The 16,943-nt window shown below is 39.2% G+C and overlaps 1 protein-coding gene across 4 annotated transcripts in view; it reads left to right on the top strand.

Annotated features, from left to right (window-relative positions):
- Window positions 1–16,943, top strand: part of Upp2 (uridine phosphorylase 2) — a 204,521-nt gene that overhangs the window by 160,917 nt on the left and 26,661 nt on the right. The window contains exon 1 of one of the 4 annotated variants that reach the window (XM_070022815.1): window positions 6,380–6,447. The exons of 2 other annotated variants lie outside the window; for them this stretch is intronic. Coding sequence is in view for 1 of the 2 variants with exons in the window: in XM_070022803.1 (XP_069878904.1) it covers window positions 15,281–15,342 (62 nt within the window). In the remaining variant the exon portion in view is untranslated. Of the gene's footprint in view, window positions 1–6,379; window positions 6,448–15,067; window positions 15,343–16,943 lie in introns of those variants that run through there. One more of the 4 variants, XM_070022803.1, reaches the window with a different exon arrangement.

Genomic DNA, 16,943 nt, shown 5'->3' with positions numbered 1-16,943 from the left:
TGGCAGAAAGACAACAGGAGAACTCCTCCAGTTTCCTTTTGTAAGGGTACTAATGCCAATCATGAGAGCCCCATTCTCATGACCTAAGACCAGGTCAAACAAGGTCTGAATCTCAGGCTTGGGTGCAAGAAGCTCTATCTCAGCCCCAGAGTTGGTGTCTGAGATACAGCTGCTATTTGTAGGCACTTGAGCCACACTTTGGAGTGAATCTGCTCTTCCTAGATTTGGTTCTCTTCACTTCTTTACAGCCAGTTTTTGTTACTCTAATTTCTTTTTATTTTTGGTTAACATTTCTTTACATTAAACTTCTTGCTCTAATTACTGTGTGGATTCCTTTTCAAGATAGACTCAAACTGAACCACTGTGAGCTTTCAGAGTTGGTGTTATTAATATTTCTTTCTTTCTTTCGACAGTACTACGTTTTGAGCCAGGGCTTTGCACTTGCTGGGCAGTGGCTCTGCCACTTAGGCCACACCTCTACCCATAGATTAGTGTTATTTACACAAAAGATTCTCACCTACTTCAGACAAGCTATCTCTGCCTGCCCTTACTCAGAAATCAGACAAGACTTAAGTGTCTAACTTGAGTGAAGTCTGCCTACTTAGATGAGATCCTCAGAAACATGAAAAGGTAGACGATTGAACAGCCCGTTAAATATGGAGTTGGGATCAGAACCTTGTCATCCTTACTCTTAATCCAGCGCTTTTTCCTCTCTGCTTCATTGTTATTATTCACCAAAAAAATAAAGTAACTATTTGTATCTGGCCTTATAGGATACTCAACTCATAAAAATTTGGCCCTAGTAATTTTTCTTTTGGGAGAGGTTGAAGAAAGTATGAAATTTAGCAGAGGCTAAATTGGACTGTTTACTACCTGGAGTGGACTGACATTGTAAAATTAAGGCATTTACATCATAGAATTATTGTGAAGAGGAAATAAGATCATATATGCAAAACCCTATCATCATTAGACAGCCTGAGTGAAACAAAAACAAGCAAAAAGTGAATAAATGACCACAAGCCAGCCAGGTATGGTGGTATATATGTGTAATCCCAGCAATCAGGAGGTTGAGGCCGGAGGATCAAGAGTTAAGATCAGCCTGGGTTATAATGTGAATTTCATGACAGCCTAAGACACATGGTGAAACCTTGTATTTAAAAAAGAAAAAAGAAATAATCACAAACCCATTCCATTTCACTCAATTGTCTTCCTTGTTCACACAGTTCTCCATTTTAAGAAAAGCAGTTTTAAGAAGATCTGTCATCTGTTTCTGCTCTCCAACAGTGAGCTTGTGTCTTGCAGAATAATTTACAATGAGGGTCAATAAAACCGTCATTAAGAGGGGCTGAGTACCAAGTCACCTCATCCATTGTTCCTTTGTGAAGCCAGTGTGGATGGCTGGAAAGCTAGCTGCCTTCGGAGACAGCCCAACAGTCACATTCCTGTCTTTCAGACATCACGTGAACACAGATATGCAGGCTGTTCTGCAGATTCGTCCTCTGTGACTGTAGTGTGATTCTCTGCACAGAGATCCACGCAGCCATACAAACTTCCCTTGCTTAGTCTCTTAGCTCTTCAGGAATTGCTTGGTGGCACCCTTTTATTTCAGTAAGATGTTTGGGTTCCATGACTGGCATAGCATTTTGCATGTGCCACAATTTTAATGAAGATATTGAGATAATAAATGGTATGGGTATAATCATTGTCATCCTTTATTGCATATTTATAAACCAGTTTGAGATATATGTTCTCATTTTATCTTTCCAACATTCTCATGAGGCACTTGCTATTATTTCCAAGTAGAAAACCCCCAACAAAATATGAGAATATGATGAACTTACCCAATGATGCATGGATTCATCTAGCTTAGGAAGAATTGTCTATTCAGTCTACCCCTTGTCTCTCCTTACTTTTTCTTCTATTTCCTTGCAGACCTTGCACCAAGTTACCAGGTGCTCTACTACTTGATCTTTGCTCCTAACCCCACATTGTGTCTTTAGGTGTAATTTGTTATTGTCTACTGTTCTAAAATAAAACAGCATTCATATTCTGCAATAGAATGGTGCTTGCTGCCTTCCACTGCCCCCAGAGCAGGAAGATGGCCTTTCTTTGAATACAATTACTTTCCAGTTGTCCACACACTGATTGCACTCAAGAACAGTGCATCATATGCTTTATTGTTGGCCTGTTTTTATGTCTTGATGCTTTACTCCCTTCAAACTTATTAAAGCCATAGTTCTCTCTCGCAGCTAGCTCAGCTAAAATCAGAACTGGCTAAACTTTGGCAATCCTGTTTCTGCCTAGAAACAGAATTATGACTTTTCCCAGAAGGCCTGTCTCTTTTATTTTGTTCCCTAGTCAGTATCCTCATTAGTGGGGGAATGAAGAAAGGATTAAGGCAAAGTAGAGGATTAGAATTAGTGTGGAACATCTCTGCTCCTTGTTACCCTGACCCTTCTCGCTCACCCAGCAGGCTCTGAAGAGAGGAAAGATATCTAAAATGTCACATTGTTAAAAAAAACCCATAAAAATCACATCTTGTAGCATTTCAAAAGAACTTATTGAAAGACAATTGTTTTAAAATATTTTCAAACCAGATTTAATGTTTAAAATATATAGTGTGTCATACTTGTGTCTTATTTTAAAGGTTAATTTGTAGTGTCTTTGCCCCTTACAGAAGTGGCAAGCATAAGATTCAAGAGTAACTAAAAAAAGTAAGGGAGAGATTCATTCTCATAAGTTAAATCAAAGACTAGAGTAGAATTGTGTGAAATATGGACTTGAAAAACAACATGAGCATAAGCCCTAAAACCACTTCTGTTGATTCTTTCGTGATTAATAAAGACTGAAGCTATTTGAAATGCTTAACAAAAATCAAGGCCATGTTAAAGAAAAATTTGGTATGCTAGAGCATCTTCTTTGTAGTAAATGTTTTTTAAATCCCCAAGGATCAAGTCAGTGAAAAAACAAATTTTCTGTCGAATTTTTTGGCAGTAATTCTTTTTGTTTGTTAAATAGCACATGTGCCAGCAACCTGGCACATTGAACACCATGGAAAACTTTCTTAAACACATAGGAGCATTGAATAAGGATTCACAAAGGTGAACTTTAAGGAGGGAACAACATATCCTGTAGTTTCAGGATGAAAGACTGGAGCCTCAGGAGCCAATATTATTATGACCCAGTGGGGATTGATTAGACAAGGAATATGCCTTTATAGAAGGCCCTGGAGTTTTTCTGGAATGTGGACACATTTTCTGGAATCTGGCCTGCAGGAGGTTGTGCTGGGACTTGAAACGTGGCATTAGACTAAGACCTTACAAGTTCTATTTCTTCAGTGAAGGGGATAAGCCATCTCAATGACCAGTCTCAGAATGCAAGGGAAATTTGATTTTGTCAGCACAAGTGAGTAGAAAAAAAAACAGTCTCTAGTGAGTAAGATATAATGTTATGTGTGGTTGTAGGGTGACAAGTTATACTACTTGTGTGGTACAGGAGTTGTCATAGTAAGACATCAACGCACAACTGGTCCTAGACTGGTGGTACAGTTGGAGCCTCTGGCAGGGGCAAATTCACAACTACTACCAAGAGATTATTTTGCCAGTCCTGGGGACTCAACTGAGGACCTGGGCACCGTCCCTGAGCTTCTTTTGCTCAAGGCTAGCAACACGTGAACCACAGAGCCACTTCTGGCTTTATCTGTTTATGTGGTACTGAGGAATCAAGCCCAGGGCTTCATGCCTGCTAGGCAAGCACTCTACCACTGAGCCACATTTCCATCCCATAGAGGGATGTTTTTATAAGTACTGGATTCCCATAGTAAAAACAGACATAGCTCACAAATTAAAATTATAAAACGAGAAAGCAATCTTTAGTGAGGAAAATCAGAATATATGAACAGAAAGATTAGCAGCCTCATAAAAATGGGAAATCATTAAATAATGTAAAATTAAGTAAATTAGAAAGCAAGTAAAAATATACTAGGAATCACTTTTTTGTCTGCTTAGAGATAAAATAGTGCTATGTAATTCTGGCTGGACTTGAACTTGATAGCCTCCTTGCCTCAGCCTCCAGAGTGCTGAGATCACAGATGGAACCACCATATGCAGCATCATATCATCATTGTCATCATCATCATCATCATCATCATCATCATCATCATCATCATCATCATCATCATCATCACTATTATTATTATTATTTGATGCTGGTCCTGAGGCTTGATCTCAGGGACTGGCTGCTGTTCCTGAGCTTTTTTGCTCAAGGCTAGAGTTCTACCACTTGAGCCACAGCTCCACTTCTGGTTTTTTACTGATCAACTGGAGATAAGGGTCTTAAGGACTTTCCTGCCTAGGCTGGCTTCAAACCATAATCCTCAAATCTCAGTCTCCTGAGTAGCTAGGATTAAAAATGTGAACTACCAGTGCCTGGCCATTTTTTTTAATGTGTTAGTTTTAGATAACAGATAGTATTTTGAAAATCTACTCATATTTTTAACCAGTTGCACTCTTAATGAATAATGGAAGTAAAGGTTGACATGTGCAACCAATAACTAATTAGTATCCAGAATATATATAAAGAACTATGAATCAGGTGGACAAAGATGAAAAACCTGGACCAAGAATGAATAAAAGAAAATGAACAGGGAATTCACTGGAGAAGAATCTTGGAAGACTAATAAACATACATACAAATGTTTAACCTCACTAGTAATCAGAAAAATGTAGACTAAAGCAAAGACATACATTTTTACAATGAGCATACTGGTGAAATAATTATATGGCTAAAATTACCAAATGTATGAGCAAGGGAAAAATGGTATATTGTTCACTGCTGGCAACATTATAACTTGCTAAATTATAAATTTGCAGCCTGCTTATAATCAAATTGATTACATGCAAACATATGACCATAAAATAGAGAAATTCTCATATGCATATGCAAGAAGCTATACATGGACTAATTTGTAGGAAAAAAGAGAAGAAATCACAAAGGCAAATTGTAGAACACGCACACACACAACACACACACACACACACACACAGACATGCATGCACTTGTGCCTGTGCATATATACCCCCTACACACACACACACACACACACACACACACTCCACACACAATCATCTCTAGCCCAGAAACCTGAATTCTGACATGCCTTTAAGCCTGACACTTTCTGAACACTGACAAGACAGTCCACAAATGGAAAATTCCATATTTGATTTCTAGTGGTTCAAAGTGCAAGTATTTCATTTCATGGAAAATATTATTTAAAATATTGTATAAAATTACCTTCGGGTAACGTGTATAGGAATTATAAATAAGTTTTGTGTTTAGACTTGGATCTTATAGCTCATTTATATAAACATTCCTCAAAAAAGCCACATTTTGTAACACTTCTGCCTAAGCATTTTGGATAAAGGATCCTCAATCTGTAGTAACAACATCATGCTATAATTAAACTTATATGTATGCCATATGTAATATATATCATGTAGTATCAGGTATGACATATGTAAGATGTTATATTTAGTAGATAGTAAACCTGCTCATGAAGTTACAAAAGAATACTTGTACATAAGCATTTCTAAATGTTAGAAGAATACCTGGCAACTTTCCCCTTTCACAACAGTAATTCCTTTAGGGAGAAAGTTGATCAGATAAGAAAAATGGACAGGATTTTAATGAAATAGTTCCTACAAAATAACTGTATGAAGTATGGAAGAATATAAACAATTGCCCATTTGTGTGGAAACTACATAGAAATCTTTTATGTCTACACATTTCTTTATGCTTAGAAGTTTCAGGGGTGAAAATGTAAACATAAGCACTAATACAGAGACAAAAGCATTCAAAGAAACAACAGAAAATCAAATGCAAAGTCGAGTGTTGAAAAGAATCACATTCTTAGGAAGTCATGACATAACTAGGGTGAAGCATTAACAGAAATGGGAATGTGACCAGGATTGTATAACTAAGGGTTTCTACATTTTTAGCAAAGGATTAACGTTTAACTCATACATTGCACTCCTCAGTGTGGAGAGTGTCATGAAACATGCTGTTCTCTTTTGCTCAACTGTACCCAAATCAGAACCAATCAGCTTTGACATGTCATAACTTGCTTCTCTGAGGCTGTCTGATCCCACCTGAGTCTTCTTGGACAGCAGCAGTAATATTCTGTGTTGTTGGTTAGAGGATGCAATGTTCCATGAGTTCTAAGAAATTTTGTCCCCCTCCCTCCTTCCAGTGTGTGGTTTGTGTAACTCACAGAGCTGCTGCCCAACGTGAGGGCTAGTTTCCTGGTGCATTGCCCATTCTGATTGGGGATCTTCACCTGGTGTTGGAATGAAGACCTCTAGCATTTACCTCCAAGGTCCAGGTCACTGGAATGGTGATCAAGAAGCAGCTAGGAAGCTGAGCGAGCAGGACACAGACACAGTCTGTCAGGTATCTTTAACTCACTTTTCAGGGACTGTTCAGAGAGGGACAGAACTTGTTGGACTAGGCTCAGCACTTTGGGTAAAGTCATAAGGAAGTGACAATATATTTTAGAGATCAAAATTTGGTAATCAGATGATTACTACAGTAGTAGGCATTCCAGCACCACACCTGCAGCCATGTCTTCTTTTCCCATAAATGAGTTAAGTCAAAATGTTTATGAACTCTTCAGTGAAATGTTGTGGACATGTTCCCTAAATTTTTCAGCTTTAAGATCCAGATCAAATTTCCTGCTCTGATACCATTCTCTTTGGACTCTGGTTGATAACAGACCCTAATAATTCCCAGAAGTGGTGATATGGGAGAGTTGACATGGCTTTGTACTAGCCATGCCTGAATGTGAGTTTTAGTTTCTATTTCCTCATTCTGGGATCCTGGGTATCGTATCTAACCTCCCTCCCATTCAATGACCTCATCAGGAAATTGAGAAAATTAAAAACATTCATCTCATGGTGTTGTTGTTAGGATTAAATGAGATGCAGTATTGGGACTGCTTAGAAGCAGCATGGCCAAGAGAAATTCAATTTAATCACTGGTGTTACTAACCACTACCACAAACTCCTTCTCCTCCTCCCTATCCTCCTCCTTCCCCCCTCTCTCTCCCACTCTCTCCTTCCCTTCCACTTCTTCTCTTTTTTCTAAAATTAATGTTTTTTTAATTGTGAAAATACTGTACAGAGGGGTTAAAATTACATGAGCAAGGTAATGACTACATTTCTTATCAAGCATTGTTGCCTCCTCCTTTGTTTCCCCTTACCATCCCTGCCTATCTCCCCCCCCCCACCAAAGTTGTAAAGTTCATGTTGTTTTCAACATAGTGTCTTGTACATCTCATTGTTACAGTGGGTCAACCTGTATCCTTATCCTTATTTAAGCATTTTCCCCCTTCCCCTCCCTGAATTAAAGAAGTGTATATACAAGATGCAGGGCACCAACATCAAATACAGTGAGTGAAAACAGGGGTTATACTGTGTGAGAGGAACATACAAAGAAACAAAAAAAATCATGTGGTATATTTTAAATACGTTAGAAACAATAGCAAGAAAGAAAGACAATACTTGTGTACCTATCTTGGGGTTTATTTCATTTAACATCATCTTACATTGGTCCTCAGGTCTATTCTTGTGTCAGTAACAAGCTGTTTTGTAGAGTTTGAAATTTGGTATTGCTATTCGTCCAGCACTGTTCTTTCTGTTAAGGATCATTTTTGCTATTCAGGGTCTTTTATTGTTCCATATGAATTCTTTAGTTAAGTCCTAGATATTTTATTTTTTGTGGGGCTATTATAAAAGGAGTTGCTCTCCTGATTTTAGCTGAGCTCTTCTCATTGTTGAGGGTTGATTTTATACCCTGCTACTTTGAGTAAATTTTCTATGGAGCATTGTTACCACCTCCTTTGTTTCCCCCTACCATCCCTTCCCTCCCCACATCCCTAACTCCTCCCTGCCCCTATGTTGAAACTTCGTTTTCAACATAGTGTCTTGTACCTTTCACTGCCACAATAGATCAACCTATATCTTTGTTTTAGCATTGTTATTAACTTCCCCTGTTTTCACTGTATTTGATTCTGGTGCCCTGCTTCTTGTATTTACACTTTTCTTTTTCTTTTGTTCTTCTTCCTCCTCCTTCTTTCTTCTCCTCCTCCTCTCCTTCCCCCTTTCCTCCCTTCCTTCTCCTTTCTTTCTTCTTTCTCTTTCTTTCCTTCCTTCCTCTGCCTTCCTTCCTTCCTTCCTTCCTTCCTTCCTTCCTTCCTTCCTTCCTTCCTGTCTCTCTCTTTCTCTTTCTCTCTCTCCCTATCCTCCTCTTACTTCTCCTTCTCCTCCTCCACATCATCCCCTCTCCTTTTCTTCTCCTCCTACTTGTCCTGAGTGAAATGTGGTGATTTTGAACTTACAGAAAAGCTTCACAATGTTGTTTTTTGGGTTTTTTTTGCTGTTGGAATTGATTTGATATATCATACTTTATTCCAACGGAATAGTGTTTCTTGAGTTTTTCTTATGTACCCTGTGCTTACCACTTCCTTTTCTTCGACAGCAAGATCAGGAAAATTCTAAAATGGAAACCAGAAATATTCTGAAGTCTAGAACTTTCAGTCTTTAGCTACTCCATTAAACAGGCCACTTAAGGAACTGCTGGCCATAGCTGGCTTTTTTTTGCCAGTCCTGGGGCTCAAACTCAGGGTCTGGACACTGTATTTGAGCTTATTTTGCTCAAGGCTAGTCCTCTATCACTTGACCCATAGCATCACTTCCAGCTTTTTCTCTTGATGTTGTACTAAGGAATCAAACCCTGGGCTTCACACATGCTAGGCAAGCACTCTATCACCAAGCCCCAGCCCCAGACCCTATAGCTGGCTTCTTCGTGATTGTCTTGTCATTATCAAGCATTGGGGTTGGCATTGAAGCCAGCCATTGGGGAATATGAAATTAAAGATTTTGACACATTGTGAAGTAATATTTTCACAGAAAGGCCAGAGAAATTTCAAGTTATGTTCTTTCCCTTTAGATGTTGCCAGAAAAATACACTTTTATGTCATTACTCACCACCCAGCATTGGTACACTTAGCACATATTTGGTCCTCAGTTATACCATGCTGAGAAACTTGTAAGCCACTTCCCAGATGTCATTTCCAAGTACCTAGAAAAAGAGTCCTCTAAAATAGCTGACAGTAGTCAATTCCTTTTTTGTCTGCCTTTATTTTTTCTAATTTACTTTATTGTTTTAGAGGTGATATACAGCATAGATTACATAGGTAATAAATACATTTCCTTTCACAGATGTCTTTTGTTCCTTCATTCTCTCCAAATCTCTCCCTCCCAGCTCTACCTATTCTATATATAGAATTGACAATGGTCAATTTCTATAAATAAATGATCACACACCTTGAAACTTGTTCTTTGATTTATTATTTTCAATCATTGTCCAAAGAGAAATTCCTGCTTATATTGTCTATATTAGGAAATGCAATCTTGGAAAAATGTAAGCAAGAGTTGTAAGTCAAGGATAGTTATTTTCCTGATACAAATGTCTACTTTTTATTTTTTCATTATAAAGGTTGTCATTCTTATTTTTAATTGGAGGAAGAGAATGAAGCAATCTTGCTCAATTTATTACAAAACACAATCCAATACAAGATCAGATGGTCAGGAAACAAATGGTTCCAGATGCTGGTGCTCTGTGGGCTCTGGAAAGTATGGTATTATTTTTGTATTTCTGAATCTCATGAACAACTATGAAGCCTTTTATAGCATGACAACAGTGATTCTCTGGGACTGAAAACAAAAGGCTGCAGTCCTGGGCAAACACTGGAGGACCTACAATCCTCCAAAGACCCAGGCAGGAGTCAATTCCCAGGCCATCCCCAGAGGAACATACTCAAGAGAAAGTCTATACCTGCTACCAGCTGAGCCCTCTGCACAGTCTGACACAGACAGAGCACTGCATTCAACAGAACTGCAGGGGGAAACAGCATACACCCTGCAGTGTGTCGCTTTTGTGCCAGGATAACAGTTTTTATTGCCTATAATAATAGTAAATATACTACTTTGGACTTATATTTCTAAGGTCTTTTTTCCTTTCGGTGTGCATAGTCCATGTTCCCATCCATCTGCTGAGGAGTAGGAACTGGAATAGGGAGTCAGGATTCGTTGCTTAGCCAAGTCACGTCCCTGCTGAGGTAATGTTAGGAAAAACCCAAAGATTTCAAACCTGACCTTCCAATAACACATCAAAACAAGTCCTGATGGATTTAAACAGAGATTTAAACTATGATTCTCCTGTCTCAGCCTCTCAACTAGTTGTGAGTAGCTGTCACTTCCAAGTGACAAGCATCTGGCATATATGCATATACTTATTGATTAAGCTAAAATATGGGGTAATTAAGGCACGTTTTAACTTGGGTTTACTATGTGATTTTTTTTATCAACCCAGCAATGTCTTGTGCATGGCAGAGTTAAATTTCATTATTAAAAGAGTCAGAGTTAAGTTACTTAAGTGTGTTTTTTTTTATTGTGAAAATACCATACAGAGGGGTTACAATTACATGGGCAAGGTAATTAGTACATTTCTTATCAAGCATTGTTGCCTCCTCCTTTGTTTCCCCTTCCTGTCCCTTCTCATCTTATATATAAATATATATATAAATAGATAACATATTTATAAGAAATCATCTTATAAATATGTTAGAAACAATCGCAAGAAAGAAAAAAAACATTTGAATACTTATCTTGGGATTCATTTCACCTAACATCAACTTATCTGACCGTTTCTGCTTGACTCAGACATATACTAGTTATCACAAATAAGGGAAACCATGGGACCTATGTTTCTTTGGGCCTGGTTTATTTCACTTAATATAATTCTTTTCCAAGTCTTTCCATTTCCTAACAAATGGGGCAATGTCATTCTTTCTGATGGAAGCATACAATTCCATTGTGTATATGTACCACATTTTCTTGATCTAGTCATCTACTGAGGGGCATCTGGGTTGGTCCCATATCTTAGCTATGGTAAATAAAGCTACAGTAAACAAAGTTATGCTGGTAGCTTTAGTATGGTCTTGTTTGTGGTCATTTGGGTAAATGCCCCAAAGTGGGATTTGTTGGGTCATAGGGGAGCTCTATGTGGAGTCTTTTGAAGAACCTCCATACTGCTTTTCAAAGTATTGAACAAGTTTACACTCCCACCAACAGTAAGGTTCCCTTCTGTCCACATCCCCTCCAGCATCTGTTGTCATTAGAGTTCTTGATTATAGCCATTCTAACTGGGGTGAGGTGGTATCTTAATGTTGTTTTGATTTGCATTTCTTTTATGGCTAGAGAGGTTGAGCATTTCTTCATGTGTCTATTGGCCATCCATCTTTCCTCTTCAGAGAAGTTTCTCATCAAAGACCTTGGAGTCAAAGCAGACACTCTGAAAACATTACAGGATGGAATAGGAGAAACCCTAGGTCTCCTTGGCACAGGCCGAAATTTTCTTAATAGAGACCCAGAAACACAACAAATCAAAGAAAGGTTGGACAAATGGGATTGCTTGAAATTGCAGAGCTTCTGCATGGCAAAGGATATAGCTAGCATGATCAATAGAAAGCCCACGGATTGGGAGAAGATCTTCACTAACCATACAATGGACAAGGGTCTCATATCTAAAATATACCTGGAACTCAAAAAATTAAATCCCCCAACAACAAATCCTCAAAGAAACAACTGCCCAATAAATAAGCGTGTTATTTTTTTAAGTGTCAGGAATCTCAAAAACTGAAAGCCACCTCAGCTCCAGCTGTGATGTTCTGATGGAAACACTTGGGGAAAGAAACCATATAGAGTTACTTACTACCTAACTGTGAAGATACTTTCTATCACCTCTCTCACCTCTCTCTGTGTTTTCCTCTATGTTCCCTAAGCCAGTGCAGAGTCCCCTACACTCTTGCCATCCTTGTGCTAGGCAAAGGAAGTATGGTTGGGCACACTTACAATCTCAGCTTCCAGGATGCAGAGACAGGAGAATTCAGAACTTGAGGTCCTCCAGGGACAAGTTAGCAAAACTCTATCTCAAAAACAAAATAAAATGAAAACAAGTGTCCTAGGATCAACCCTCACTACAACCAAAGAAAAAGGAGGTGTAGGAGGAGGAAGAGAAGGGGGAGGAAGAGGAGGAAGCGGAGGGGATGTGAGGGGGAGGGAGAGGAGGAGGTAGAAGGGGAGGAGGGGAAGAGGAAGAATGGGGAGGAGGAGGAGGAGTAGAGGGAAGAGGAGGAGAAGGGGAGGAGGAGGAGGAGGGGGAAGAAAGGGGAAGAGGAAAGGTAGATGAAGGAGGGGAGAGAGGATGAGAGTGAGGGGAGGGACAGAAAGAGGAGGAGTGAGGAGGAGAGGGAGGAAAAGGAGAAGGGGGAGCGGGGAGGAGGGGGAGGAGGAGAAACAGCAGCAGCAACAACCACCCAGGCATCACACTTCCCAGAAACTTCCTGCACCCCACATCTGGCTTTGGTGTTTCTCCTCTTCATTTTCACAGTGGCTGTCATCCATTTTCACTCTCACCCCTATCCCAGTAGTGTGCAAGATCCTTTAGGGCAGACATCATCCTCTTCCTTTCTATAGTCTCAAGATTAAGCAGTGTCTGGCATGGGTAGATGCCCAGGCCCTTGTGTAAGGTTCTGGGAGCTCCAAGTTCCCAGCTGTGACCCTTCCAGCTTTAGGGGGTGGTTATGGTTCTAAGTCCACACATGGAAGTCTCCCATACTCAGCAGAAATCATAGCAACTGGGAGAAGTCTAAAGTCATCTAGCTGGCGTGGAGGTGCAGGGGCAGATTTAAGGGAGATAGCAAACTGTCATAGGAGTGAGAAAAAGAAAATGACAAAGCTGGTAGAGAATGAAGCATTTCATCAAGGGCCTGGATGCTATGAGGCATAGATCCTGTGGAGCAGAGGGTAAGGGGAGGGATGGAGCTGGCACAGGCTCTCATCTCACACCACTGCTGTGATGTGTCACAGGGCTCTGCTGGCACCCAGCCCTTGTTTACAAAGCACCCAGCAGCAGGACCTGAGTTGCCCTGGGGCACTCCACCTGCATGCCTGTAAAAAGCAAAAGAGTTTCCTAATGTTTGGTAGGGGGATTGACCTTTTGAGGTACAGGCAATCTACGAACAAAAACAAAACTGGTAAAACAACAACAAACAACCCCCCCCAAAACAATGTACTATAAAAGTAGGATGGCAGCTTCAGAAGACTGAATACTGGAGAGGGTAATTCAGATTGCCCAGAAGACAGTACTCTCCATTCATAGATTCTACAAACTAGTCTTCCTTCTCCCAAATGAAGACTATATGCTCCATGAAGTGCATGTAACATGGAGTCCAGACATCTTAGCTGCTCTTACCTGGCACCATTAGTGACCAAAGTCATTGGAGACAGAGTCTGTATTGGAAGCAGGCATGTTAATTAGTCTAATTAAATCATTAGAGTTATTAATTACCTAACACTTACCCAATTAGCTATCTCTTTCATCTGTCAGAGGCAGCAGTAAATGCCAAATTGGAATTTGGTGGTCTTCCTCATTACTCCCTGAAGATAAATGGAGACATGTGTATGAAATGCCAAAATAGAAGCAAGACAGGCCCAGGGGCCAGTACACATGGGAATATCAAAATGCTAGTGGTTATTGGAAAAGGGCAGAAGGTAGACCAGCTTGAATGGCTCAAGAGGTGAAGAGACATCCATATCATTATTAACAACAGACAAGAACCACTGTCTCCCAAAGCAATGTGCACATTCAGGCTTATTTTGCCTCCAGTTTTCCAGGATAAGTTTAGTCCATAATCTTTGAATATCTTGGGCAAAATACAAATGTCTATTTGGTAGTAGCTGCAGAAAGATTCAGGTTATATTGATCATTTCCCAACTTAGACTTCCCTATTCTCTTTCTTTTTCATTCTGAAAACTACCATCTGGCCATAATGGATTTAAAGAGGTCAGAATGAAATTAGTGGAGTTTTCTCAGAATAATTACCAATGAAAGAGAAGTAACTTATAATAGGGGACCTCTGGAAGAGATAGGCAGGTGGTTGCTGACTCTTACGTATAATCTTGGGTGGAGGGGTGTGCACGTGTGCATGCACTGGGGCTTAAATTCAGGGCCTGGGTGTTTTCACTTGTCATTTTCATTCAAGGCTGACTATCACTTATCTCCATTTCTAGCTTCTTGCTAGTTAACTGGAGCTCAGAATCTCTCTGATTTGTCTGCCTGGGTTGGCTTTCAACCCAACTCCTCAGATCTCAGCCTTCTGAATATCTCAATTAGTACATTCTTGAAGAAAAATCCATGTACAGTGAAATGTCTTATGTCTGCTTCTGTTTGGCACATGTAAACATTTTAGCTTCAAATTTTCTTGAAAGTCGTGACACTAAGCTCATGAAGCTCTCACCAGCATAAAACTTTAGCTGTTTACCACAGAGGCCAAGAGAAAAAAGGATGAGGATGAAGTTCTATTGTCTTCCATACACAGCTCCACCACATGAAAAGTGAAAATCTGCAGATCTCTTCACAGATTCTTTCCTTAAGATGCTAGGTCGCAATTCATTATTTTGCCTGGGTTGACACTCCAGCACATGGTTTAGTAGATTTTAGAGGCAACCTAGCACTTAACTAGCTCAAGAGACCCTGGAAAACAAGCTTTGTTTAGCTATCAGACCATTTGAGTTCACTCAAATGGGCAAAGTTCAGATGAAGGGGCACTCCGAGGTCCAGAGCTTGGCTGTTTTTCTTATTTGTGATGACAAAAGACAAAGAGGGAGAGAGAAAGAAATCAAGTGGACAGAGTGTGGGAAGGGACATGAAAATGAAATGTTTGAGAACAGAAAGTTCTCACATGTCCTGGACACATTTTTTGAGATATTTTGATGAGGCTCGTGTGGAAAATGAGAGAGGACATGAGGACATGCCCACATTGGGACCAAAGTCAGATGGAAGGGGAAAGTGCTCTAATAATCAGTTAACAAGGTAACCAATCTGGTCAAAGAGATAGGATGCCACACCTTCAAACAGAGCCTATCTTCTTGGGGAATGATGCTTACAGAGATTCATGTACTATAAAAGGACATGCTAGGGACAATATTTTAATTTGACCAGATTGTTTAAAATGCTAAGGCAAGAATTCCATTCATAATTTTACAAAAAATTACGAGTCTTAGGGGAGAGGACTGTTGCAACATTGAGCTGAATTGTTGTGACTATATCTATAATTTGATAACAAATTCCAATATTTCACTTTCCTAATATACTACAAAGTATGGCTTCCATTTTACCTGCCTCCAAAATATCCATGATACCTGACAAGAATGCATACAATGGGTGAGTAGTTTTGATTTTTTTTTTTGGTTTTGGGCTTTTTGTTTTTTGTTATGTTTTTATTTTTGATAAGAGGAAAGTTTCTTGGATTTTATATGAGATGCTCAGATGGTAACAAAAATTTCTTAGGCTTAATCATAATATAGTTGAAATATAGTTCAAAATACAAATCAAAGAACAATGCAAAATTGCTTCCTAACATTTTCATTGCTTGGTTCTTGGTTTGGTATGGGGTTGGGGGCAGGGGAGGGTTGGAAAAGGGGCAAAAGAAGTTACCAAAAACACGCAAAAGTTTAACCAATGTGCAGGAGTGAACACAAACTCAAAGTTCAGCTTGAATTAACTATGAAGTACAACCTTTAGTTCCATGTCCATGGGGTGTATCTGAGAAATAATTAAAGGGGCCTTCCCAAGCCTAAGGCAGACTCAGCTGTGTTGTAGAGCATTATGAAATGATTTCATACACTTTGTGGTGGACTTCACATAGAATTCATTTCTGAAATACTGTGGATGTTATTCATCTCGGGGGTAGACATAAATCTGCTGAAGCTGCTTGTGCAGTTAGCTCCAATTTCTGCCTCAGGTTAACAGAACATAATAGAGCATTAATCTTTATGAGGCTTAAGGATTTTCTGTGAGTTCCCCCTGATTTGCTTAGTGTTATGTGAAATGTCTTGCCACCATGTCAGCATTTTACAAAATGCTCCACTTATCCACGCCAAACAGTGTGTATCCTGCCATCTTCATCCCTTCAGGGAATCCAAGGAAAAAGAGAGAGAGAGAGAGAGAGGCAGAGGCAGAGGCAGAGACACAGAGAGACACACAGACACAGAGAAAGAGAGAGAGGGAAAGAGGGAAGGAGAGAATATAGAGACAGGAAGAGAGAGACAAAGAAGACAGAGACAGACAGACAGACAGACAGACAGAGACCATGAAGACATTGCAAAGGTGCTGAAGAAAGTTCTTCCCAGAGTGCCATTTTCTTTCATGACCAATATTTAATACTGCCCATGTTATGTAACATCATGGAATAAAAATTAAAACAAAACACCCCAAATTTGATGCCACATCACTTATCTAACAGAATGGTTATAAGATCAAGTGAGCTGAAGTGTTTGTTTTATGGAGTTTTCATTCATTGTACAGTTTTTATGTTGAATTTTGTCTGGGACATAGTAAGGGCACAGCAAATGTTAGCCAATTATTATTGTTGTATTTCATTTAATGATACAAAAATGTAACAAAAGTTTGAGGAAGAGGTAGTTGCTTCAACCTTATTTAGTAGCAATTAGGTATTTTAGAAAGATAAAAGTATTATAGCAAAAAAAAAGTATTCTATCAGACAGATTATACTGGGTTGAATTTGGTATAAAATCCCAATTAAAATTTTCTTTTTAAAATTATAAAATTGTAATTGTTTTTATTTATTTATATTTGATTTACAAATGATAATTGTGTATAATTATGGGGTACAATATGAGGTATATATGCACATGTACACACACTGTAGACCAGTATATGTGTGTATGTGTGTGTGCATTACTATATACCAGGGTGTCTTATGCATACTAGGTAAGTATTCTACAACTGAGCTACATCCCAGC

The sequence above is a fragment of the Dipodomys merriami genome, unplaced genomic scaffold, assembly GCF_024711535.1.
Source record: "Dipodomys merriami isolate MVZ:Mamm:240054 unplaced genomic scaffold, mDipMer1.0.p SCAF_1, whole genome shotgun sequence".
Lineage (NCBI taxonomy): Eukaryota > Metazoa > Chordata > Mammalia > Rodentia > Heteromyidae > Dipodomys > Dipodomys merriami.
The sequence above is the reverse complement of the archived record's forward strand: the minus strand, read 5'-3'. Positions and strand labels throughout refer to the sequence as shown.